The sequence below is a fragment of the Penicillium angulare genome, assembly GCF_028827245.1.
Source record: "Penicillium angulare strain IBT 27051 chromosome Unknown utg000004l_segment0_segment0, whole genome shotgun sequence".
In the NCBI taxonomy this organism is placed as follows: domain Eukaryota; kingdom Fungi; phylum Ascomycota; class Eurotiomycetes; order Eurotiales; family Aspergillaceae; genus Penicillium; species Penicillium angulare.
Genome location: NW_026623163.1, coordinates 3,834,876 through 3,858,379, shown reverse-complemented (window position 1 = coordinate 3,858,379; position 23,504 = coordinate 3,834,876). Strand labels below are relative to the sequence as shown.

Sequence of the window (23,504 nt, the reverse complement as noted above, 5' to 3'; positions counted from 1 at the left end):
GCTCCTCCGCCCCCTTCTCGAACCTATGGCGTTGCCATCCCTCCGCATCTACTGAGATATTAACCAACTGAGATCTATGCGCGCATCGTTATACTCTTCAACTCGAATACTTTTCATCTTAACCCGACAGCTTTAGCTCCGCAATCATGGCGGCTGGCATTAAGACCATCATCGCACTTGCATTTGTAAGCCTATAACAACTTTGCATAGTCGCAAGAGTGATTGAGAAATGCCATACTAACTTGGACCAGGTGCTCGCGATCGGATTCCTCCTTGTCATCCTCTCCTCCGCCCTGTGGCACAAGTACTGGCCATTGCTAGTGGTCGCAATCTATGTGATTGCGCCGCTCCCCAATTGGATCTGTTCGCGATGTGCAAACCCAGATGATTTCATCGATAGCTCATCCAATGCGGCAATGGACTTCGGTCGCTTCATGACGGGCTTCTTGGTCTTGACAGGCATTGGTAAGGTTCCCTCCCCTCTTCTCATTTACCTACAAAGAACACATCAGCTATGTTATCGCTTTCCGACTCCCTGGCATGGCTTGCATATTCCTGCTTTACAAGATGATTCATGATGTACATCTGAATGTGACTTAATCAGAGATGCTGACTCCACGTTCTTTTAGCACTTCCCGTTGTCCTTGCGCATAGTGGAGAGATTCAAATCCCAGCCATGATTATGTCCATTCTTGGTGGTCTCCTGATTTACGGAACCATCATTAGCTTCTCCATGTTCTTCCAGGAACAGGAAGAGTTCTGATTGAATAAGGCTAGGATGCCGAAGGTTGACAGGCTAGTTTGTCAGGTCACGGGGATCCTGCAAACATCCAAATTGCTTCCATGATGATATTTATATTTGCGCTGTTTCTTTGAGCTTTCTACGTTACGCACGACATATTTCGAATGATTCACTGGGGAGCGATCCCAGTCTCAGTTGCCATCCTTAATGGCTCTAGCATTTCTTGGCTTTGATACCTTTAGTGTATTATATTACAGTGGATATATAGACTCCCTGAAATATGGAGGGTTTTCTCATTTATTCTCTGACCAATCCTCGACCGGTGTAAATGTTCTTGTACTTGGTTTCTATACAGCAACATGTAGAACTATATTGCCTTTCCAAGCAGGAAAACTTGTTCAATGCGTGCACGTGACCACGGGTCGGGCTAGACGCGTTCCCCACTTGATGCGTTACTCCAAGGCTTTAAGATCACAGTTCATGAGACATCTGCAAATCGACAAACCTGCAAAATGGAACTGTGAAATCGGGATCTGCTCCAGATACTTCAAATATGAGTCTCTGGTCGGGATCAATTGCTCTCGATCCGGACCGCCCCCTAGAAGGTAGAGCCACCGACGCGTCTTCGTTTGTAACTTCGCGCTGACCATCCTATTAGGGATCCGCTTATTCGACCCGACTTCTCGCTGGCAATGCGACATATCCAAAACCGCCAAACTTGGCCTCCGCAGTTTCGTCAACCCGGCCTTAATTCCCCTTCATGCCCGAGTAGGACCAAGCCTTGAACTACATACAACCAACCCTGGAACATCGCAATGGCTCCAACGTAAATTGAGTGGAGCTCTCTGGCTGAATGAAGATGAGCTGGAACTTCACCAATCTATACAATGTCCCGTTGGTCTGCTGGTTAGTGTCGACGGGACTCCATCTAGGAAGAGCGGCGCAAACACATCAGACCTCTTAGTCTTTGGCGTGTTATCATCGTGCACACGACCACCCACCCCGCCCCACTCATCGCCATTGGATTCAAATGATCCCGCCACTGCTTCAACCAGTAAACCTTATGAGTTGAGGATCTATGCAGCTCCGCTCTCAACAGAGCTACTTACCCAAGCACAAGTCTTCCCATCTCCCCCACCAAGCCGTGATGGGCACTCTCTGTCAACGCCAGCTGAGTTCCTACCAGACATCAGCTCCCCAAGCCCCAAGCGAAAGCGGGTAGCAACCCTCTTTGAGGTTGCTGCACAACATCACCGCCGTGTAAGGCAAAAGGGCGGCGAGGCTGTTTCACAATTGATGGCTCCCTCGCGACCCTTATCCTCGTCACAGAATCTCCAATCTCTCCGAGTCAAGCGCGAACCTGACGACGACGCACCAAGCCTCCCAAGCCTCGATCGATTAGTCTCCCGCAGATCACGATCTGTTTCAATTGGAACCAACATGCACCGTCCCTGTAGTACACGTGGTTTACGCGCTGCCCCGAGTGCTAATGCAGACCCTCAAAAGCGTCCTGCGACGCCAAATCCATTCCTAGACTCCGGCCCCCGGCGCGGATCACAGCAGGTGGTGCCACAGTCTCTTCCTTCTACTACCGTCGAAACAAAATCAAGCTCTCCTCCACCTTCCCCTCCTAAGAACCCTGAATTCATCATCGCAGAAAATAAAAACTTAATTACGCGCACCATTCTGACATGCATGCGGCTTTTTGGGTTTCATCGCTCGAACACACGATCTTCAACTAGCAAATTGATCGCCGGAGGAGCAGATCCAGATCCTGAGACTTCCAATTCAACACCAGCTGCTGAAGGGCTCCGTGCGCAGACACCGGGTCCTGGGGCATCAGCTGACGACGACGAATTCAAGGCGATGTATCATGCAACATATAAAGCAGCGGCATTTGCATTGCGCAAATATTTGAAAGATCCAGCTGTCGCCGGTGGTGCTACGCCCGTATTGTTGGAGAAAGGAAAAGCGATGACATGTATTGATGAGGTGCTTCGACTGTTCTGTGAAGACCATTGATGGGGTGATACTTCTGACTGCGTTATACTTTTATGACTTTATGAACTGATGATGCATATGGTTTGGTATTGGCGTTTCCACGGGTGCATGCGGTCGGTGCATATGTGGGTTTAAATCTAGTTTTCAACATTCGAATCTTTGGTTTCGGTCTTTTAAAATGTTGTTGAAACCCCTACTAGACGACCATCTGGGCAAAAAGCCGATCTAGGTATATGTGGTCCGCGTGGAATATCTTAGATTAATATTACAGCAATTTTGAATTTCTGGATTCCTGAATATCTAGTTCAAAACATCTGCTGGGAGCACTCATGTTTAATGCTTGTGACATTCACCTCGACTTTTCTATACCTATCGTCTATACTGAATCAGACAGTTTGATGCTTGACAACCAGTAATCTGGATTTATCTTATCAACATTTCCTTGTAGGAGACAATTGAAACTGAATACCAAGTTCATCGATCCAACTTAATTCCATCACGCTAGCTAAATAAGCTCTAGCCCTAATAGCCAGAGATGCGAATGTAAAAACCAAGCAGTCATAATAACACGCGTAAAGTACAATATCTATGCCCGAGACAGTAAAACTGATTTCAGTGCAACTAAAGGGCGAGATTGTAGGTGTAGTCATCCTCGATATTCTGCGAGACCCACAAAACAACAGAGCTGTGACAGGTTAGTGAATGATCCTAATAAGATAGCAGAGCTGAGCGCAAGAGTAAACATACCTGAGCATGACCAGACCGTTCGCTACCACATTTGCAATTCCAAAGTATAGCGTTTGGATAGGATAATCCTTGATAAGATACTTAAGAACCATAACCGTCTGCATGAAAGTATTAGCCCCGATTTTGAGACGACTTCCAGTAAATCGAACAAACGAATGTACTCGATCAAAATAAGTGATACATACCACACTTCCAGCAAGGCCGCCAGCTAACAGCGCAAAGCCCAAGAAGAGCACAAAGCGCGCTTTCCAAGCCACCCCACCCCCGCTGTAACTAAAGCTATCGGCCTGCAACCGCGACTTCTCAATGGAGTTGATAACCAGCATTCCAAGTGCAGAGCATATACCCGGAATCCAGTCCACGAACTTAATGTGTACGTCGGAGCCATTGAGACGGCTATGCGAAAAGGCGGCAACGTCAATAAGGAAGAAGAAGCCCGCGGCAAACTGTAGAGCTCAACATTAGCATTTTTTCCACGGTTCGGATATTTCATTTCACAATGCTGGATCATTGAATGTTTGCGACGAGGCTTTCGGCTCTTAAAGCTGACTACCATGCGCCCGGGTTCGAGGATGAAAATGGGTTGATTGGGGGTCACTGACCAGTGCACCGGAGATGTAGACGCCCACGTTGCGGACGGCTGCGTTATTCATCCATTCAGGCCTGGAGAAGCGAAATAGTCGGTTGCCTGAGACGTCCATGGTTGGAGATGTGGTGAATTTATGTGCTTGTTTGATGTTGATGATAGAAGCTGGGGTTAGAGCTGTTGGCGGATCCAATGACGACTTGTGCCGGAGAAATAACGGGCCGAGGCGGAGGGGAATCGAGTGACATTGCTTTTCTCATACTACGATTTTACTGAAAGCGATTATGAATGGGAAGTAAATTTATAATATGATTATTGTTTTATTTTGAACTGCTATTGAAACTGATTCTTAATGATACTTTTGTCTTTGATGTTCTGAAGCCAAAAAATTATTTGTCCTCGTCATAATAGGCAGCGGGATAATCTGATGTCAGGCAGCGAAGTAGATTTTGGTGCTCTCAGACTTTGAATGTAGTCGTCAGCTCGCTGCATGAATTAATGGTTATATGGAGTTAATAGTATGCTTTCAAGGCAACCAGGTTTGAATTCTTAGAATGTGTTTCCGAAGTCTCATTAAATATAGGCAGATATATCTTTGTGTACATATGAGATCAAGTGGCTCTGAGCCGATCGATGCATGACGCGTCAACAGAACGCCAAGTTGAGAATTTAATGTTTCTCGGGCGCAACAAGTCGCCAAGTAGGTTGCTATCGATGTAAGACAGTCGTAGCGTGGCGATAAAAACTCACGGGAGCGAACCCTGTGATCCAGTCGTATGCTGGAGCGGGACAATCATAGTGTTGAGACTTAGATACGGCGGGTGTGGATTCGTAGGAAATTCCGAGGTTTTCTCAAATCAAGCATTGGGCGTATTGCTCTCGGGGTATGTTGAAAAGTTGTTAAACAGTTCATGCAGAATCAACGGGGTGAGCGCGTAATTTGTCTATGATGACGTCCACGGCATCCATATCTCCAGCGTCGACCTTCTCAGTGGGGTAGCCCTCAGGGAGATGCTTGACCAGTTCGTTCATAGATGGCTGATAGTTGCGGACGGCGCAGGAGAGCGCGTACACGGACTTCTTGCGAGTAGCGGAGTCTGAGTCGGAGGTAGCGACCTTCACAAGCATGGGAATCGCGTTGAGAACAATGAGCTGTACATGAAAGAAAAAATTGGTTTTCTGCGATTTCTATAGCAAGTTTTTTTGGGGTTTTTTTTTTCTTTTTTTTGTCTTTTGAAGGGTGCACATACCTTGTCTTGGGCCTTTTCGTTGTTCTGGACAGCGGTTCCAATGCACCAGGCTGCATAAAGGCGAATTTCGGCTTCCTTATGTTCCAGAAGCTTAACCAAAGGAGTCCAGAGGCCACAGGGTTCCAGGTTATTGGCGTTGTCAATGGATTCGATCAGTTGCTCAAAGTTGTCGAATGCAATCAATTTATTCTCTAGGTCCGACTCATCAGAATATACGACCTCAATAGCCGCTTTCATGAGATCAGCGTCCGAGGGTCCACCGAGAAGAGCATTGATCATGTCTGGGGTCAAGTTGCGAGAAGCCTCCGTGGCGGAAGGAGGGGCAGTGACGGTGCCATCTTCGTTTTTTTGCTGGGAGTTTTCGACACTCCATTTGAGGAGCTTGTTCATTTGAGGATCCATAGCCATGATGAAGTATAACGCAACAATGGTGTACTTTCAAAAAACCAAGATATAAAGTAGGAATGATAGGTGATATTATATTAAACCTTCAACTTACCTAATCTGACGTCGAAGTCACTGGACTTTTCTAGTGGGATCCAGCACGTGTCAGGTGACTTGCCACACTTTGGAAGCCCACAGGAGGAGCACCGGTGCGGGCACTCAAGTGCTGCACACATTAGGCTGCGGTCTTTGGCCCGAAATGGCGGTAACCCAGCTTGCGTAAGGCTAGAGGACACCTTGCTTGAACTTGAAAGGAAGGAATTGGGGGCGTAATATCTAGCACTTGGTTAGTATCAGTATGCGATAAAACCTTGTACCCTCTAAGTACCGAATCTCTGCTCAGCCGGGCGTTTCTATACTTAGAAGTAACCTCTCGATGTTCCCACGGGTACTCGTACTCGGGTTGGTTCTACTGTTTCCCCCCGCCACATGAGAGAATGACCATCTTACTTGGGGAGATAAAAGTCGTAGCCTGGGATAATATTAGATTATGTCCAGATAAAGAGAGAAGCATTCCCAATGGCCCAAGGGTCTGGAGGCTCCGACATAGTGCCCCACGACTACGACTCTAAACGGAACAATCCCTCAATTCCCAAATAAATTCATGGAAATTCATGATCTGAATAATTCTTTCATAGTGTCTGCCTAGGATATCATTCAGAACATATATAGGAATCAGTCTTTTCTCTCTCTCTTGGGTGGAAAGTGAACCAGTCGATCACTTTTGGGGGGGCTTAGTCGAGACCAATTGTTGCGCACACACCAGGTGTCCCAACCATCACAAACTCTCCCCTCCTCTCCACTTCTTCCCTTCTTCTCCTTCCTCCCTTTCCCCTACCTCTCCTCCATCCACTTATATCTTCTTCCTCCATCTCCATTTTCTTTTCCTTTTTTTTCTAGTCTATCTCCCTGTCAGCTGTCACCATGGAAGGTTCGTGGTCCCCTGTATTTGATTTGTCTTGTTGTGGCCACCTTAGCCGCTTTCCCTGAACCCCTCAAAGTGATTGTCCACTAAGCTGGATGCCTCAACTGCCTAATCAACATCACTGTCACCCATCGTCTTGCTTGACCTCATCGCTAATCTATTTCATCTCTTACAGAGGAAGTCGCAGCTCTCGTTATCGACAATGGGTACGTGATGAATTGTTGCTAGTCGGAGGGAAGCTGGGGGGCTGTGTTATGGGGGGGGGGGCGTCAACCGCCCCGGTCGCGGTGCATGCCATCATCTTCCCCTATTCATCCACACCGACAAATTGATGCCCAATCGCTGGCCCACACTCCCTCCAGAAGCCCGCCCGACCAGCAACAATGTCAATTTACAATTTGAAGAGTGGTTTACTGATGCTTCGTGTAGTTCGGGTATGTGTAAGGCCGGTTTTGCCGGTGACGACGCACCCCGAGCTGTCTTCCGTAAGTTTCACCCCTAACACGAGGGTTTGCCCACCCCTCCTCCTTTTGACCCATCCCACCAACCCTTGCGTCGGGCGGCATTCGCGGGGGTTTCGATCATCGCGAGCCACTAAGCAAGCTGGGAACAAATTGAGAATATGGGATCAGAGAGGTGCCAAGAAAAAAAACGCAACGTTTACTAACCTTATGAATAGCCTCCATCGTCGGTCGTCCCCGTCACCATGGGTAAATATTCCTCCCCAATCTGCAAACTGGGCTATCAAAATCAATCAAATATGCTCAGCCCATATAAGGAAAGAAATTAGATGATATTAACATGTGCTTAGTATCATGATTGGTATGGGTCAGAAGGACTCCTACGTGGGTGATGAGGCACAGTCCAAGCGTGGTATCCTCACTCTCCGTTACCCCATTGAGCACGGTGTTGTCACCAACTGGGATGACATGGAGAAGATCTGGCACCACACTTTCTACAACGAGCTCCGTGTCGCCCCCGAGGAGCACCCCATCCTCTTGACTGAGGCTCCTATCAACCCCAAGTCCAACCGTGAGAAGATGACCCAGATCGTCTTCGAGACCTTCAACGCCCCCGCCTTCTACGTCTCCATCCAGGCCGTTCTGTCCCTGTACGCCTCCGGTCGTACCACTGGTATCGTTCTCGACTCTGGTGACGGTGTTACCCACGTTGTCCCCATCTACGAGGGTTTCTCTCTCCCCCACGCCATCTCCCGTATTGATATGGCTGGTCGTGACTTGACCGACTACCTGATGAAGATCCTGGCTGAGCGTGGTTACACTTTCTCCACCACCGCCGAGCGTGAAATTGTCCGTGACATCAAGGAGAAGCTTTGCTACGTCGCCCTTGACTTCGAGCAGGAGATCCAGACCGCTTCCCAGAGCTCCAGCCTGGAGAAGTCCTACGAGCTTCCTGACGGACAGGTCATCACCATTGGCAACGAGCGTTTCCGTGCTCCTGAGGCTCTGTTCCAGCCTAACGTTCTGGGTCTGGAGAGCGGCGGTATCCACGTCACCACCTTCAACTCCATCATGAAGTGTGATGTTGATGTTCGTAAGGATCTGTACGGCAACATTGTCATGGTAAGTTTCTCATCTTTCCCTTTCTCTCTCTTTTTGACCTCTTCCGTGAACCTTTTACTAACATAAAACTACTAGTCTGGTGGTACCACCATGTACCCCGGTATCTCCGACCGTATGCAGAAGGAGATCACTGCTCTTGCTCCTTCTTCCATGAAGGTCAAGATCATTGCTCCTCCCGAGCGCAAGTACTCTGTCTGGATCGGTGGTTCCATTCTCGCCTCTCTGTCCACCTTCCAACAGATGTGGATCTCCAAGCAGGAGTACGACGAGTCTGGTCCCTCCATTGTGCACCGCAAGTGCTTCTAAGCTATTTGATTACATTGATCGTTTTCGCTCGTACTTTCCTGGTGTATTAAAAGGCCGGATGGAGGCACTGGTGGATAGCAAGCGTTGTTGGACTCGCATTACCAAGCGGATAGCCTGAAAATGGAAATCTCGATTTTAGTGGAATAGAGTCGGTCGTCTTTCTCCTTTTTCTCTCTCGTGCCCTCCCTCCTCTCCTACTGTTCCTACTTTTTATTTTTTCGAACTGTGCTTCGTTGTCGCGAGTTTCCGCCCTCTGATGAAACGCTGTTGCTTGTTTTCTTTTACAAAACGGCCTGGGGATGCAGATCCTTTCGCGCCTCGGTGTAGCTGATGTGTGTACATGGAGTTGGCACCGATCGCGTTAGCCCTTTTCTTTTATTTCCTGTTCTAGCCTTATGAGTTGTATCTCCGACCAAATTGTCTTGAGCTATGCCCTTTGTCACTGTCTCCGTAAATTTAGACCATGTGCTTTCCAAAGAGGTTGAGGCTCAAATGATGATCTACGCACCTAAAGTGAAAAAGTTTGTAGACAAGGCATTTTGGGGAAGCTAGGACGATACATATAGTAGTATGTGTAACGGATCTTCGAAAAGCTACCGATATGGATAGAGTTAAACAGAGATACATTGCGTGATGACTTCCGTTGTTCACGGATCGGTGTGTAGTATGAATTGGCAATCCATATATTTCAATGTAATAGAGACATGATTTGCAGCTATGTATAAGCACCATCTCCAGGGCTATTCTTATGGGCAACACCAGATACTAAGTAAATGCCAATTAAGTCCCAGTTTCCATTCTTTATCTACTATTTGCCAACAAACTAAACATCTCATGCTTCAGGCTCCTCGCTTAAGAAGAAGCAGACAAATTGATGTTGAAAACACCAACCCACTCACAGGTTTCCTCGGGGTAACCATCATGCTTCGTGCACTGCCAATCATCACCAGAGACAGTGTTCTGACCAGCCTCAGTACCATCAGCACGAGAAACACGCAGAACGAAGTCCTCAATGTTATAAATTCCACTGGGGAAGCCAATCTGATAAGCTGGGTTGGAGCAGTTGAACATCAAACTTCCAGCTTGACCCTGGGACCTGTTATTACAATGTAATTAGTATTTGATTCTTTCACTCTGTATGTATAACAGTCGAGATGTAGAAGCACATACCAGAATGCATCGCAGTCAGTGTTGACGTTGGTGTTGGGGTCATTCAAGGCAAACCCGATGTTGTAGCTTGTGGGGAGTTCTTGGGAGTAAAGGTTTCCCCAGAAGTTCTTGAGCTCCAAGGATTGAAGGGCACGCTTGAAATTGGCAGTGCTGGGGGCTGCGAGAGTAGTGCTAGCAGCGGCCAGGAGAGCAGTGGAGATGATGGTGGTCTTCATGGTGATTGAGTAAGAATTGAAGTGTAGGTGTAGATGTAGAAAACAGTATCTTTATTGGAATGTATCTTGCTTTAATTGACGAGAATATACATGAAAAATGAGATCAATGGATACTTTTATACTTGAATTATTTACTTGATATTGATGTTCGTCGCAAGGCCTGCTTGCAGGATGTTTGCTGGTCACCGGATTTACCTGGAGTCACCGTGACGTGTAGATCAGAGGCTATGTCTGGAATAAGGCCTGGAGTTACATTGACCCTTTACAGTGTCCAGCAAATTGGAACTGGCATGGTAAAGAAGTCCATTAGGCCTGAAGTGGATCGCTGGACGCCTTTGCCGGACGCCTCATGCTACTGCCGAGCGCACCTATGAGCAGAAGGCGACACAAAGTTTAGAATTAGGTTATGCTTATGTAGATCTTTGGCAGGTTTAAGAATTTAGTCTATGGTTGGCACATGGTCCTTTGGTTTATGATGTCCTCTTAAAAAGCGGATGTTGTCTCATTCCAAGGTTCCCGTGATTAAGGCCTCCCGGCCCTATGGTCCTATCAACATACACAGCCTCATCCATACTAGATGTTCCCGAGCTCCCAAGCTTATAATACTACGAGGTTATTTTTAGACTGAGCTTCAATGTTCGAGCTCGATTAAGACCCAATATGATGGATCAACAGGTAGGTAAAATACATACCCAGTACTCCGTATTCGACTCTAGATATTTGATGGTTACGATCACTGTTGGAAGATTATTTGTTAAACCACTGGCAGTTCATAAAAGTAAAGACATGTCTTTGATAAGAAAGTCTCATTGCAGGATAAAATTGTGGGAGTATATATATGTATCATTTCATCCATCATACAGGATCAGCGTCAGTCGTTTCGGACTCGTCCATTTTTATTGGGGCCTTTCAAAGGCAGGGGAGAGAAAAGGAAAAAAGAAGAAAACAAAAGAGAATGCAAAATATACCAAGAAAAGGAACAAATTGTAGAAGTCAAAAAAAATACGGATTTTGAGAAGAAGTTCCAGCAAATCATGCCCAGGACTCCAGGCCACTCAGCACGCAGCCCTCCTCACCCTCGGCACGAGCGCGAAGCTTACCAATGCTGTAGACCTCCTCGCCCTTCTCCTCGAAGCTTTGACGGACAGCAGCCTCAGAAGCTGGGTCCACGGCGATAATCATACCAACACCGCAGTTGAAGGCACGAGCCATCTCAGCAGCGGAGACATTACCGGCACGCTGGAGCCAGTTGAAAACAGACGGCTGAGTCCAGGCACGAACGTCAATGTCAGCAGTCAGAGTAGCGGGGAGCATACGAGGCACATTCTCAACAAGACCACCACCGGTGATATGGGCAAGACCCTTGATAGCAGTTGGGTGAGTGGCAAGGGCGTTCAAGATAGACTTGACGTAGATGCGAGTAGGGGTAAGGAGAGCACGGCCCACGGAAACTTGACCCTCTTGGCCGGGCATGGTGAATGGAGCAGGGTCAGAGTAGCTCAGACCGGCACGCTCAACGATCTTGCGCACAAGAGAGTATCCGTTGGAGTGAGGGCCGGAAGAAGCCAGGGCGAGGAGAACATCCCCAGGGCGCATGGAGTCAGTGTAGGGAAGGATCTGGCGAGCATGGTCACCGGTGGTGTTGATGGCACCAACGGCAGCACCGACAGCGTCATAGCTGTCATCAACGAAAAGACCAGGCATCTCAGCGGTCTCGCCACCAATCAGGGCGCAACCAGCCTGCACACAACCCTCGGCGACACCAGTAACAAATGCGGTGGCAGTGGGCACATCCAGATGACCGCAAGAGTAGCAGTCAAGGAAGAAAAGAGGCTCGGCACCCTGGACAACAAGATCGTTGACGTTCATAGCAACCAGATCAATACCAACGGTGTCGTGGATACCCACGGAGTGAGCAACCTTAAGCTTGGTACCGACACCATCGATGGCACCGATCAGGGTTGGTGAGTGGGGGTGGTACTGGGGGTTGGCAGCGGCCAACGAGAAGAGACCTCCGAAACCACCAATGACAGCATCGGTACCTGGGCGCTTAGTACGACCGACCGAGCTCTTGATGCGGTTGACCAGCTCGTTTCCAGCGTCGATGGACACACCCGCAGCCGCGTAGGTGAGCGAGGTGTCGGCAGTCTGACGGAATGCGCGGTGAGCAATGTCCTTGCGGTAGAACATACCATCGAAGTGAACAGTGGAAATTCCCTCGTAGCTCTTCTTTACAGCCTCCTCAAGAGTGGCGGCAGTAGCAGTAGCAGCAATTACACGGCCCCCAGAAGTCTGCAGCTCGTTGCCAGACAGGGTGGTGCCGGCATGGAAGATAAGAGTACCCTCTGGGGTAGGATCCAATGTGATGGGTGTACCCTTCGCGTAAGAGCCGGGGTAGCCACCGGCAACACCAATGACGGTGGTAGAGTAGTTGGGTTCAATCTTAATTGAAACACCGTCGAGCCAGTGATCGGCACAGGCGACCATGATTTCTGCAAGATCGGTGTCCTCGCTCAAGAGAGGCAACAAGGTCTGAGTCTCGGGGTCTCCTCCACGGACGTTATACTCGAGAACCTTGGGACCGTTCTTGGTCATCATCAGACCGGTAAACAAGATACCAACAAATGGGAATCCATCTTTACGCATGCCATCGATGGAGGGCTGAATGATGGTTCGGTCAACCTCTTCCCGCACCTCCTTAGGCGCAATACGTGTTGGGGCATAGCATCCCATACCACCAGTGTTGGGGCCCTTGTCGCCATCAAAGATGCGCTTGTGGTCCTGCGCAGGGGGGAGAGAGCGAATAGTGTAGCCGTCACTGAAAGTGAGAATGCTCAATTCATCTCCCTCCAAGTATTCCTCAATCACGACTTCATCGCCAGCCTTGCCGAACTGATGGTCCAGCATCATTTCCCGCAGAGCCTGGTGAGCTTCCTCCTTGGTAGTGGGAAGAACAACACCCTTACCACCAGCCAAGCCATCAGCCTTGATAACAACGTTGTGAGATACGGAATCGAGATAGCGACTGGCGGCTTCGTAGTCGGAGAAGTTGCCAAACTCGGCAGTGGGAATGCTGTGGCGCTTCATGAAGTCCTTGGAGAAGGTCTTGGAGCCTTCCATGCGGGCAGCAGCTTTGGAAGGACCAAAGCATCGGATACCAACTGATTAAACAAAAAAGTATGTGTTAATAATTACCCGTGACTCTATATAACCGGCCGGCGAAGAAGAGTATGATTAACTTACCAGCTTGGAAGTATCCTTGGATACCATCCACCAGAGGGGCCTCGGGGCCGGGAACAACGAGGTTAACACCGTTCTTCTGAGCAAATGCAACCAAAGCAGGGTAGTTGTCGCCCTTGACATTGGCATTGACGATCTTGCTTGAGGTGCCCAGACCAGTACCGCCATTGCCGGGAGCGACATACACAATGTCGACGAGGGGCGATTGGCTTAGCTTCCAGGCGAAGGCATGCTCACGGCCACCATTGCCGACAATAAGAATGCGTAGTTGTTCTTGGGCCATTTTGATAGCAGTGCCTTGACTGACTGTTATGAGATTAGCGATCTGTGGGAGCCACCGCGGGGTATACAATTGCCCCTCGTCGAATAGAGAGAGAAGAGAGGGGACGTGGGAAATTTGGTGAAATGCAATTGATCGAGCAGTGTTCAATTGAAATAATCTGAACTTGAAATCACTCACCTCTTTTTAAGAGACCTCACAAACAACTGCGGGGGGAAGTGGAATGAGCATGAGAATGTGACTCTTTGCAGGTGGAATCTTTTTTTTTCTGCCTCATTTTTCCGCTGCAATAAAGTTACTTTTAGCCGTTGTATTTCATTCACTATGTGCACTATTCGACTACGAGGGTAGTTCAAGAGATGATATTACAGCTCCAAGGGAGAATAAAAAGGAAAAAGTAGGATTATGCAAGATGAATTAATCAAAAAGGACACTTGTGCTAGAAATTCATATATTGACAACGAAAAACGCAAAAAACCGCATACTTTAACGCTAAAGGGCAATCATAATCAGCAATACATAGCTTTCTCAACAGCAGATCAAGAGTTGGATTTGTTGTAACTTGAAGATTAAAGGCTTTTGAGCGTAAAGTAGAACAGCAAGAGCTAGCATCACAATTGAAATATTCGTGCTAAAAAAATTATTTTCTATTGGGTCAACTAGGATTTGCGTAGTTAGTTATAGTTAGATCGATTTTTGCTATATTAACAAGGCAACAAGGTATCCATCGGAAAGCGGTGGCAGTTTTTTTTGATGCGCGCCAAAACTTGATCCCCCGAAGCTTTTCAATGCTGTGATTATCCCAATATCCCGGTCATTTTTGACGGGTTTCTTTTCTTTTTCGTTTTCCGTTCTTTCCGTCATTCGCTTTCATAACACAGTCTGTATGCTTCGCACATCGTTGCGAGCGGTCTCAGACCCTCTTAAAGACTACATTTGTCTCTCCTGTTTAGTTCGCCGAAATGCCGCGCCAGGCACCTCACGCCAATTCCATCGCGCATCCCCGCTACGCTTCACATCAAGTGGACAAGGACCTTGGTTGAATGGTCAACCTGCGCTGGCTAGTTCAACACAAAACTCCGACGCTGATGGGGTGAAAACGGTATGTCCATCATCGATTCTTAACCGCGGACAAAGAATGTCGCCTGTATACAGACCAATGCTCAACTTAATTTTGTATAGGTCAATTCTTCATCAACGAGTCAATCGGAAGGCGGCAATGCGGAATCAAAACAACCAAAGCAAAAACAAAAGCCGAAACATCGATCCGGCTCGCAGAGCAAACTCAAGGCACGACCACCGGCCAAGAAACCAAACAAAAGTAGCAAAGATTCCAATGGAGACGAGACGAAGAAAACTGGAGACGTGAAGAAGAAAACCGGGGAAGACAAGAAGAAAACTGGAGAAGAGACGAAGAAAAGCAAGAAAGTGATCAATAAAATCTCACAATTGGTTGAACAGTCTGAGAACCAGAGCCAGAAGAATACTTTTAGAAAACTTCCACATCTTGCGCCCTTCGTTAACAACAAGCTCACGGGCTCTTTGACCATGAAAGAAAAAGTGCAGCGTGAGTCCTAGAGCCTTATTATACGCAGCTGAAGATGTTCTAACTATTTACAGCGCTTGATGTTCCCCAGCCGCCCGTTCCTGGCCTGTCATTTGGTCTTGACAGAGTTCTTTTCAAGTAAGGCCTTTTTGTATCCCTAGTTCTAATGGTTCAGTGATATGCTAACACCATGCAGCCCTGGAGTTTATCAATTACGAGACCCTCGATCCCGCGTCTACAACTTCGATCCCTACTTAGGTTCCATCATGCCGGTAACCGAATTCGACTTTAACACCCTCAAAGAATACATCACCTCATCTAAGGACATGACACTTCGAGACATTGCTATCAAGGAAGGAAAAAAGTACGCCGGCTCTTCATCTAGCATGACATCGGTTCTTTCGCAATTCCACTACTTGCTTTCAGCTTGGAGAGGCATCGACACTCGCATGGTTTCCCAAGGCTTCCCCGACAAGCTGCGCACATTCACTCGTTTGCTTCGATCCCCGGCCGCCATGTTCCTTCACTATCAAGACGGTGCTTATTCTATTGATGCCGATAAGGAGTTTGACTCAGCCAATATCCTCATGAACCTTGGCAAGTCGATGGAGAAGTTGCTTACCATGCCTAAAGAGGACTTTGAACGCTACCGTCGAACGCACGAAAATAAAGTCACACCCGAGGAGGAAAGCGCAGTCCCTGAATCTTACCATTTCTCTACCATGGGAGATTTCATTATGCGCTCCCAACTTGATGCGTATGATCCAAGGTTACCCGGCACTGGTATGTTTGATCTGAAGACCCGAGCTGTAGTTTCTATTCGAATGGATGCACAAAATTTCGAACGCGGACTCGGCTATGAGATCAAGGGACTCCATGGCGAATACGAATCATATGAGCGTGAATACTTCGATATGATCCGGGCCGCATTCTTGAAATACTCTTTACAAGTGCGTATTGGTCGCATGGATGGTATCTTCGTTGCGTTCCATAATATTGAACGTATCTTCGGCTTTCAGTATGTCAGTCTACCTGAGATGGACCAGTCTCTGCACGGTCAATCAGACACTGCCCTGGGAGATGCCGAGTTTCAGCTCAGTCTGGGACTATGGAACAAGGTCCTCGACAAGGTTACCGAGCGCTTCCCGAAGAAATCCCTTCGTCTTCACTTCGAAACCCGAGACGCAGTAACACCCTTCATGTACATCTTCGCTGAGCCTGTCACCAAGGAGCAGATATCGTCCATTCAAACCAAAAACAAAGACAAGGTTGAAGCTTACCAGCAGCGCATTTTGAATCTCCACCCGAAGACACCCGAAACCAGCGAATCCAATCTTGATAAAACGTCAGAAACCGAAACCGCCACAACAACAAAGCCGGAGTCACATACGACTTCTGATCCTGTATTTGACTCAGACGCTCCCTTGGATGATAAATTGAGCAACACGGAAGGACCGGCGGAGGAAGAAACCGAACTTATTGCCATGGCCTTAACAATTCAAAATAAAGTCAACGGCAAGATTGTTGAACGACCCGAGAAATTAACCGAGAATGATGAATGGGTCGTCGACTATGAGTTGAGTGAGCTTTCCCCAACCCAGGGTCGCGCTCTGTATAATATGTGCCAAACCCGTCGCCAGAAGTGTCTTGATACCGGTGGCGAGGATGAGGTCGATTCTACAACCAACATGTATATCCGGCGTCTGCAAGAAATCAGTAAAAAAGGTCGGACTCACCGCGCCCAGGAAAATGCGCTGGATGAAGAGCATGGTGTTGTGACGTATGACACGTCGACATAATTATGATTCCTCATGGCATTGTTTGACTGGTTGCCTTCCATAGTGATGAGGCATCTCTGTTGGTGATTGATTTGTGGATTTTCGGGGATGGTATCGTCCCACTCTTGTACATTAATAGATGTCATTCCCAGTTTTGTACTATAAGGTTAATTTGCGGGTTCATGTATCATTATTCCAAGGGGTTTAAGGGCTATTTATGTATCAAGTGAGATCATGATATCCACGGGTGCATCAGGGCGTTGAGTTGTTTTAATGCATACACTTTTTCCACTTCATTTCAATCATTTCCAAAACAGAAGTACTATAGTAAATATCAACATCAGGATGTGCATATGAAAATTGTATATGATAGGAAATGAATCTTTCCATCTGCTAATAACGACTGGTATTACAAACACCATCTATCTACATCATTACCATTTACTATCTCGTACTATATGTCATGGACTATATTCTACATTGGTAGCCTTAGTCTAATACTAATAGCTTAATCCTCCGGGGTTAGGCACCTGGGTGGCAATTGGCATAGTGGTCCAAGCCCACCATAGGGTATCCAGATGGCAGATTCGACCGAAAATGAATTAAGAATATATCACTCCTCGCCCCAGTTCAACTGCATCCGCTCGCTGCTAACGTGATACTCTAAAAGCTTTCCACAAACCTCCTTGGGGTCTCGGGCTTCAGCGAGAATCCGGCCGTTCTCTGTGCTGATAAAGCCTTGTTGCACAGCAGTCCGAACCCACGACAACAACCCATCCCAGTATCCATTAATATTGAGTAGTACCACCCCGACCTTATGGATCCCCAGCTGGTTCCAGGTTGTCATCTCCATCACCTCCTCGATGGTTCCAAATCCACCAGCCAATGACACGAACCCAGATCCAGGACCTCCCTCAAGCACCTTGGTCGCCATCAGCCGCTTGCGTGTATGCATGTCTGGCACAATTGTTGTAACCCCATACTCGGATTCGGGGATTCCATCGTCTTCTGCCATAGCCTCCGATACTACCCGTTCTGCGGCCTTGCCCGCGCCGGCGCCATTGGGTGCTATTTCGCCATTGCCGTTGCCGTTGCTCTTTGTAGAGATCTTAACGAGCGCGCGGGGGATCACACCGTGTACAGCCTTTGGGCCTGATAGAGATACGAGTGTCCGGGCGACCTCGCCCATTAGCCCCGTTGTGCCGCCGCCATATACTAGCTGGACATTATGTTTGTGGAGTTCAAAGGCGAGGGTTCGGGCGGCTTCAAGGTGAATCGGATCGTTTCCAGGTGTGGCACCACAGCTATATACCAATATATGTTAGTTTGATTTCTTGGATGATGACTTTTATCATGGTCTCCGAAGTCATGAGGAGTATGAGGGGTATGAGGGGGTATGACTTTGAGGAAGGGTCTGACTCACAAAACGCAAATCACGGGCTGTTTGTCTTGAGTCATGATGGGAAAGTATTAAAGATGTCTGTGTATAAAATCCAAGGACAAGAAAGGAGAATCTATATATGCACTAAATGTTTCACAGGAGAGGAAAGTAAGAGAGGAAGTGGCGAGGAAGAGGGCGGGAGCGGGTACTACTTGTTGGAACTGTGGCTAGAACTGGTTCCACTGCGATAAGATAGATCCGTAATAGTTCAAATGTTCAAATGTTGCACGTTGGTCATTTCATTGGCTGCACTGGCCCGTTGCTTTTTTATCAGTCAAGTCGACAGGCTCAGCGAAAATGTTACGGGGATTGTGCGTCTCCAATATTAACTCTTAGAAAAAGATCCGAGTGGAGCTACGTCAGTTTACATGGACGTAGAAGGTCTAGGCCGTGATCAGCTGCTCACTAGCTACCCAGAGCAAATCGGCTTGCCTTGAAGTATATTTAATCTAGCATTGAGCATTGAGCATTGAGCATTGAGCATTGAGCAGGTAGTATGTCATGTGTGCATAGATGAGAGAATTTGGATCCTTTTGGATCTACCAAGAAAACGCCCAGAGTTCCTTTATGTAGCACAACGAGGGTATCATAAAATGTAAATCAGCTGACAACTCGACTTTTCTTCCGTTTTCCTTTATTCTCGCCCGAGCTAGGCGGGGAATTGCTTTTGTCGGATGCTTTCCCAGGCGTATCAACCCGGACCTGCGGAGTTGAGACTCTACCAGGTGGCCCGGGGGTGCTGCTGCTAGTCACACCGAGAGGCGCCTTGGACATGACTGGATTCTTGGCCGCTCGCTCATTGTCTCCACCCACGCGAGACATTATAAAGGAGCCTGGTTCTCCCACAAGTGGGGTCTCATCCATATATTCATCTCCATACTGGGTGAACAAATTGAATGATTCGGCTAGATTCCGTGTATCTTGGAAGCTGGAGTTGGTCGTTGAGATCCCTAGCCCAGTCTTATTTGTTGTTTGTGTGTCGGCTGTGGAAGGCGGTGCTGCGTCGGTCATGGGCGTGCTCTCTTTGCTTTGTTGTGACGCCTGCGCCCCGGACTCGGTGGTCGCGCGAGTTACAGGTGGCAAGTATGTATGTCCGTAGGATGATGTGAAGGTGGGTAGTGTAGAGGCTGTCTTCATGAGTCGTGATAGAGAAGTGACGGCCGAGAGCTAGAGGAACATGTCGGTTAGCAGGTAGTCACGGCAAATATTGAGTTGGAACGTAAATAACATACAATTCTGTTGCTTACAACACTGGCCACAGAGGGAGCCATGTATATACAGTCACCCACAATAAAATAGGTAGAAATCACGGTCACCTCATCATCAGCTCCTGTCCGCTTGCGCCGGTTTTGCTTTCGGATCACCCATATATTGGAGGGCTCGTTAGCGAAGCGCGTGTTTGACTGCGCGGCTGCCTGTAAGGGATCGTGTGAAACGATAAATTCTAGACCTGACATGGTCTTCAAACGCGCCTCAAAGGCTTCACGAGTCTCGACGAAATGGCGAAAGGCTTCGTTGTAGTTGGCTTGAATAGCGAGGGAGGCGTTGTTGGAGGTTGGGTCGAAGAATGGAGATTCCGCAAAATAAAAGAGAACTTTGCACAGTCAGATTGTCAGCTCTTGATTTAATTGCTGTTTTAATAGAGCACTGGGCATACTGTTATTCGAGTGTAGGAAACCTCCCATCATCTGGACGTGCGGGGGAGACCGCCAGAGGATTTCCTCCATTGAGGTATCTTGGTTAGCCATACCGGGAGTTTCAATCACCAAATAATACCCCGAAGGACTATCGTATTGGAAAATCGAGAAAGGCGAAGAGAATAATGACCAGATGAAAGAAATCGACAACGCATGGACGATCTCAAGATTAGATAGGGCGGAGGCCGCGGTGAAGTCATGTTTAGCTTGTTTGCACATGTACGCCGATAGCCCTTGGCCTTATACCTACTGACGTTTACTAGTATACCGCTATCTGTATCGTAAGCGCTAATAATTATTTTGATGTACATGTATTTATCATTTACGTATTCATGCAGCCAAGTGATTCCAGAATGATTGAAATTTAACGCCCTCGCTCCAGCGCTCTATGTTGAATTAATTGGAGTTTGACTCCTCTATGATAAATGGATAGATGCAAGACGCGGATGTTGAAGACACATTCAAAGTGTCCCGCGGTCTGATAGATATAGACAGTGAAATATATTGTTAGAAACGATGAGACCCCTCATTCCAGTCTCTTACTGGGCATCGAATGGAGCAAAGATATTGCCAACAGTACGCAGCTTGGTCAACATCTCTTGCCATTCTCCCTCCGCCGTGCTTAAAGTAGTAATGGCACCCCCAGCACCAATCCGCCAACTTTGTTGGCGTTCTGCATCCGAAGAGCCACAAGTGAACGCCATGCGAATCATGACCGCGAAGCTACCACCGCCGCCAAGGTCAAGGTAGCCCATCACGCCAGAGTATATTCCACGCTTGCGACCTTCAATTCTGCCAAGGTGCATGCATGAGCGCTCCTTGGGCGCACCGGTCATGGATCCGGGCGGGAGACATTTTTGTAAGGTTGTGAGACCATGAACAGACATGTTTGTTGTCTTCAATTGAGGAATCTTGCGAACCGAATATCCAGATTGATCTGGACGAATTTGACCTTTGACATGTGTGATCATGGAGTAGACTCGACCATAATCCTCGACCTCAAGAAGCTTTTCAACATGCACTCCACCAGGCCCACAGATGCCGTACAAGTCGTGTCGAATTAGATCAGCTATCATAAGGTTCTCTGCCATCTCCTTCGTTGACGCGAGAATCTCTTTGGCCTTGGCTAGTGTCATATCGGGAGACTTTCGTACTGTCCCTTTCATGGGCTTCATCTCAAGCATAGACTCGCGATCCCAATTGAGGAAACATTCCGGACTGCTGCTGACGATCTTCACTTGGCCTAGATCTGCGAATCCACTGAATCTAGCAGGATTATACTTCTTGAGTCGCCTATATAGTTTCCAGGGAAACACAGCACGATCGGATTCTGTTGTCGGAGATGGTAGAATGATTGATGTCTCACAGGAAAGACATAACTCGTAGGATTCGCCGGCCTCTAATTCAGCTTTGCAGGCTTTGATTCGGTTCTTGTAATCCATTTCATCAGGAAATGAAATGATACCATGGCGGAGAATCGAATCCAAAAATTGGAGGTCGGACTGTCCATTATCTTCGACTTTTCTGGCATGAAATTTGAGGAGTTGCAAGGATTCACCAAGCCAATTATCAGGGTGTTCATCCGAGTCGCAAGTAGACTGTACAATGACAGTACCTGTCTCATTGTCTACAACAATACTTCTTTCACACCACAGCAGACTAACATCCGGCGGATCCTCGATATCTAAATTTGATGAAGAATTGTCGGTCGAATTTTTGTGAGAAGCGAGTGTTTGTGGTGAATCTTTGGGGTGAGGTAGACATGCAAGGCCCAGTTCGTAAGAAAAGTAGCCCAGGAATCCACCCCAGAAAGGACTTTGAATGCTTCCGGAATCAACCTTCTTTGCCTCCATTAGATAACGGAGGGCATCCCAGAGTTGAGCGACTGTGAGGCTTTTCTCAAGCGTTTGCGTCTCGTCGCGTAATCGATACATGGTAGCTTTTTCCAGCTTTGCGCTGTATTCAAGCCTCCAAGAATTATGGCTGGGAATCGAGACAATACTGTATCGGTTATTGGACTGAAATACTACTGTTGGAGCTCCTGGTTTGTTGAACAACTCGCTGATGGTCTCTGCAGTCAAGTCTCCTCGTTCGATAGATCGATAAACTGAGGCCTTTGAAGTCGAGTTACTCCATCTCAACATCTCGTAAGCGATATCTGGGAACGTGTTGATTTCATCCTGGGGACTGATGATGGTCTCGGGTAGGGAGGCATATGCTTCTCTTCCAACAGACTTGTTGAAGCTGAGTGCCATTTTCCACCAATTATGGAGGATCTGTCTGCAGGCATCCTTTTCTGATTTGCAAGACTCGGGGTGGAACTGAACACCCCAAATGGGCTTTTGACGATGGCGAACTGCCATTGGTATCTTCTTTATGTGACTGCTTGATTTTTCCAATGAGAGCCAGGCCAAAAATTCCAGATCGTCAACGGCCGATGTCGGCGGAGAGGCTGACGCATCTAAGTTGGCATATAGAGAATGATATAATGTTACCTCCACGTTAGGGATATTGTGAAATAGATCTTTTGAGGCCGTTGAGATTTCATAGACCCGACCATGGAGAGGATATGGAAGGCGTTCAATTGGCACCCCGTAATGCAAACATAGACTCTGGAACCCGAGGCAGATTCCCAGAACTGGAAGTACTTCGTCATTCTGAAGATCCCAGATGTCTTTCATAATACCAACGTCCTTCGGCAAGTTGGGATTTCCCGGGCCGGGTCCTAGAACAATTGCTTCATAATGGCGCAGAAACTCGTTCATATTCCCATCGGGCCAGTCTGAGTCAATGGTCATCACGGTAACCTTAACGCCCAGAGTCTCTTCGAGCATCGCGACAACATTGTATGAAAATGAGTCATATGCATCGACATACAAAACGCTCTTGAGTGGGCCAGTTTGAGAAATTGAAGTAGTTGGACCATCCCAACTGCCTAGTAACGGCGCCATGGTGGAATGGAGTCAGTCACTGCGGGGTGGCGGCCCTGGCGGGATTGATATCAGTATCGCTCAACGGCCGAGACAATAGATTGTGATATCTCAAGTAAGTAAAGAAAAAGAAAAAAAGAAAAGACTGCCATGTAATAAGCACCTGCACTACTGTATCTCACAGGGCTAACACTTTATGTAGTCTTCGGATACCGGGTCTATGCCGCACGGAAGCAGGCAATTTCGACTTTTTAGGTTCGGCGATTTAAGCCCGTTTCCCGCGGAAGATCAAGCATGTGCTGGGGTTTCACCTCATGGCTTTTGTTTCACGGCTTGTGTGATTTTTGAAATTGAATTATGAATCTAACAATGCATTGTCCTCGGGTGAAAGTTGAAACGTAAAACGTGAAAAAAAATTTAAGGTTGGGGAGTTTGCAGGCAAAAAGCGGGTACCACCGGAACCGATAGAGTAAGATAGAGTAAGTGGATGGACACGGTTGGCCACGCATCTTGCTTTATGGGAATTCTAGAGACTTTATATACTTGGGCATAATTGCTAATGGGGGATCTTCTAGCGAGATAGGGTATCCGATTGTATCAAAAGAAATCAAATAAGGAGAAAG

At 47.6% G+C, this 23,504-nt stretch overlaps 11 protein-coding genes across 11 annotated transcripts; 4 read left to right on the top strand and 7 right to left on the bottom strand.

Annotated features, from left to right (window-relative positions):
• Window positions 1-146: 146 nt before the first annotated feature.
• Window positions 147-763, top strand: N7478_005325 (Vps55 family protein; the record flags this gene model as incomplete). The annotated part of the gene is made up of 3 exons (XM_056921539.1): window positions 147-185; window positions 252-465; window positions 630-763. 3 exons carry the CDS (start codon window positions 147-149, stop codon window positions 761-763), a joined length of 387 nt encoding a protein of 128 aa, XP_056779576.1.
• Window positions 764-1,295: 532 nt separating this feature from the next.
• On the top strand, window positions 1,296-2,764 carry N7478_005324 (uncharacterized protein; the record flags this gene model as incomplete). Its single annotated transcript, XM_056921538.1, has 2 exons — window positions 1,296-1,347; window positions 1,401-2,764. 2 exons carry the CDS (start codon window positions 1,296-1,298, stop codon window positions 2,762-2,764), a joined length of 1,416 nt encoding a protein of 471 aa, XP_056779575.1.
• A 600-nt stretch (window positions 2,765-3,364) lies between these two features.
• Window positions 3,365-4,191, bottom strand: N7478_005323 (UPF0220 family protein; the record flags this gene model as incomplete). The annotated part of the gene is made up of 4 exons (XM_056921537.1): window positions 3,365-3,428; window positions 3,491-3,588; window positions 3,676-3,936; window positions 4,093-4,191. The coding sequence occupies 4 exons, from the start codon at window positions 4,189-4,191 to the stop codon at window positions 3,365-3,367; spliced, it is 522 nt and encodes a 173-aa protein (XP_056779574.1).
• Window positions 4,192-4,985: 794 nt separating this feature from the next.
• Window positions 4,986-5,734, bottom strand: fes1 (Hsp70 nucleotide exchange factor FES1; the record flags this gene model as incomplete). The annotated part of the gene is made up of 2 exons (XM_056921536.1): window positions 4,986-5,228; window positions 5,327-5,734. The coding sequence occupies 2 exons, from the start codon at window positions 5,732-5,734 to the stop codon at window positions 4,986-4,988; spliced, it is 651 nt and encodes a 216-aa protein (XP_056779573.1).
• Window positions 5,735-6,694: 960 nt separating this feature from the next.
• On the top strand, window positions 6,695-8,584 carry act1 (actin ACT1; the record flags this gene model as incomplete). The annotated part of the gene is made up of 6 exons (XM_056921535.1): window positions 6,695-6,701; window positions 6,871-6,901; window positions 7,125-7,180; window positions 7,375-7,405; window positions 7,507-8,278; window positions 8,354-8,584. 6 exons carry the CDS (start codon window positions 6,695-6,697, stop codon window positions 8,582-8,584), a joined length of 1,128 nt encoding a protein of 375 aa, XP_056779572.1.
• Window positions 8,585-9,436: 852 nt separating this feature from the next.
• On the bottom strand, window positions 9,437-9,969 carry N7478_005320 (uncharacterized protein; the record flags this gene model as incomplete). The annotated part of the gene is made up of 2 exons (XM_056921534.1): window positions 9,437-9,680; window positions 9,755-9,969. 2 exons carry the CDS (start codon window positions 9,967-9,969, stop codon window positions 9,437-9,439), a joined length of 459 nt encoding a protein of 152 aa, XP_056779571.1.
• A 1,032-nt stretch (window positions 9,970-11,001) lies between these two features.
• Window positions 11,002-13,492, bottom strand: ade1 (bifunctional aminoimidazole ribotide synthase/glycinamide ribotide synthase; the record flags this gene model as incomplete). The annotated part of the gene is made up of 2 exons (XM_056921533.1): window positions 11,002-13,130; window positions 13,213-13,492. 2 exons carry the CDS (start codon window positions 13,490-13,492, stop codon window positions 11,002-11,004), a joined length of 2,409 nt encoding a protein of 802 aa, XP_056779570.1.
• Window positions 13,493-14,375: 883 nt separating this feature from the next.
• Window positions 14,376-16,834, top strand: N7478_005318 (Pet127 family protein; the record flags this gene model as incomplete). Its single annotated transcript, XM_056921532.1, has 4 exons — window positions 14,376-14,591; window positions 14,672-15,056; window positions 15,110-15,173; window positions 15,232-16,834. The coding sequence occupies 4 exons, from the start codon at window positions 14,376-14,378 to the stop codon at window positions 16,832-16,834; spliced, it is 2,268 nt and encodes a 755-aa protein (XP_056779569.1).
• Window positions 16,835-17,426: 592 nt separating this feature from the next.
• Window positions 17,427-18,271, bottom strand: N7478_005317 (LOG family protein; the record flags this gene model as incomplete). Its single annotated transcript, XM_056921531.1, has 2 exons — window positions 17,427-18,117; window positions 18,237-18,271. 2 exons carry the CDS (start codon window positions 18,269-18,271, stop codon window positions 17,427-17,429), a joined length of 726 nt encoding a protein of 241 aa, XP_056779568.1.
• Window positions 18,272-18,854: 583 nt separating this feature from the next.
• med6 (mediator complex subunit MED6) lies at window positions 18,855-20,002 on the bottom strand (the record flags this gene model as incomplete). Its single annotated transcript, XM_056921530.1, has 3 exons — window positions 18,855-19,421; window positions 19,487-19,848; window positions 19,912-20,002. 3 exons carry the CDS (start codon window positions 20,000-20,002, stop codon window positions 18,855-18,857), a joined length of 1,020 nt encoding a protein of 339 aa, XP_056779567.1.
• Window positions 20,003-20,490: 488 nt separating this feature from the next.
• pabA (aminodeoxychorismate synthase pabA) lies at window positions 20,491-22,902 on the bottom strand (the record flags this gene model as incomplete). The annotated part of the gene is made up of 1 exon (XM_056921529.1): window positions 20,491-22,902. The coding sequence occupies one exon, from the start codon at window positions 22,900-22,902 to the stop codon at window positions 20,491-20,493; it is 2,412 nt and encodes an 803-aa protein (XP_056779566.1).
• Between the last annotated feature and the right edge of the window lie 602 nt (window positions 22,903-23,504).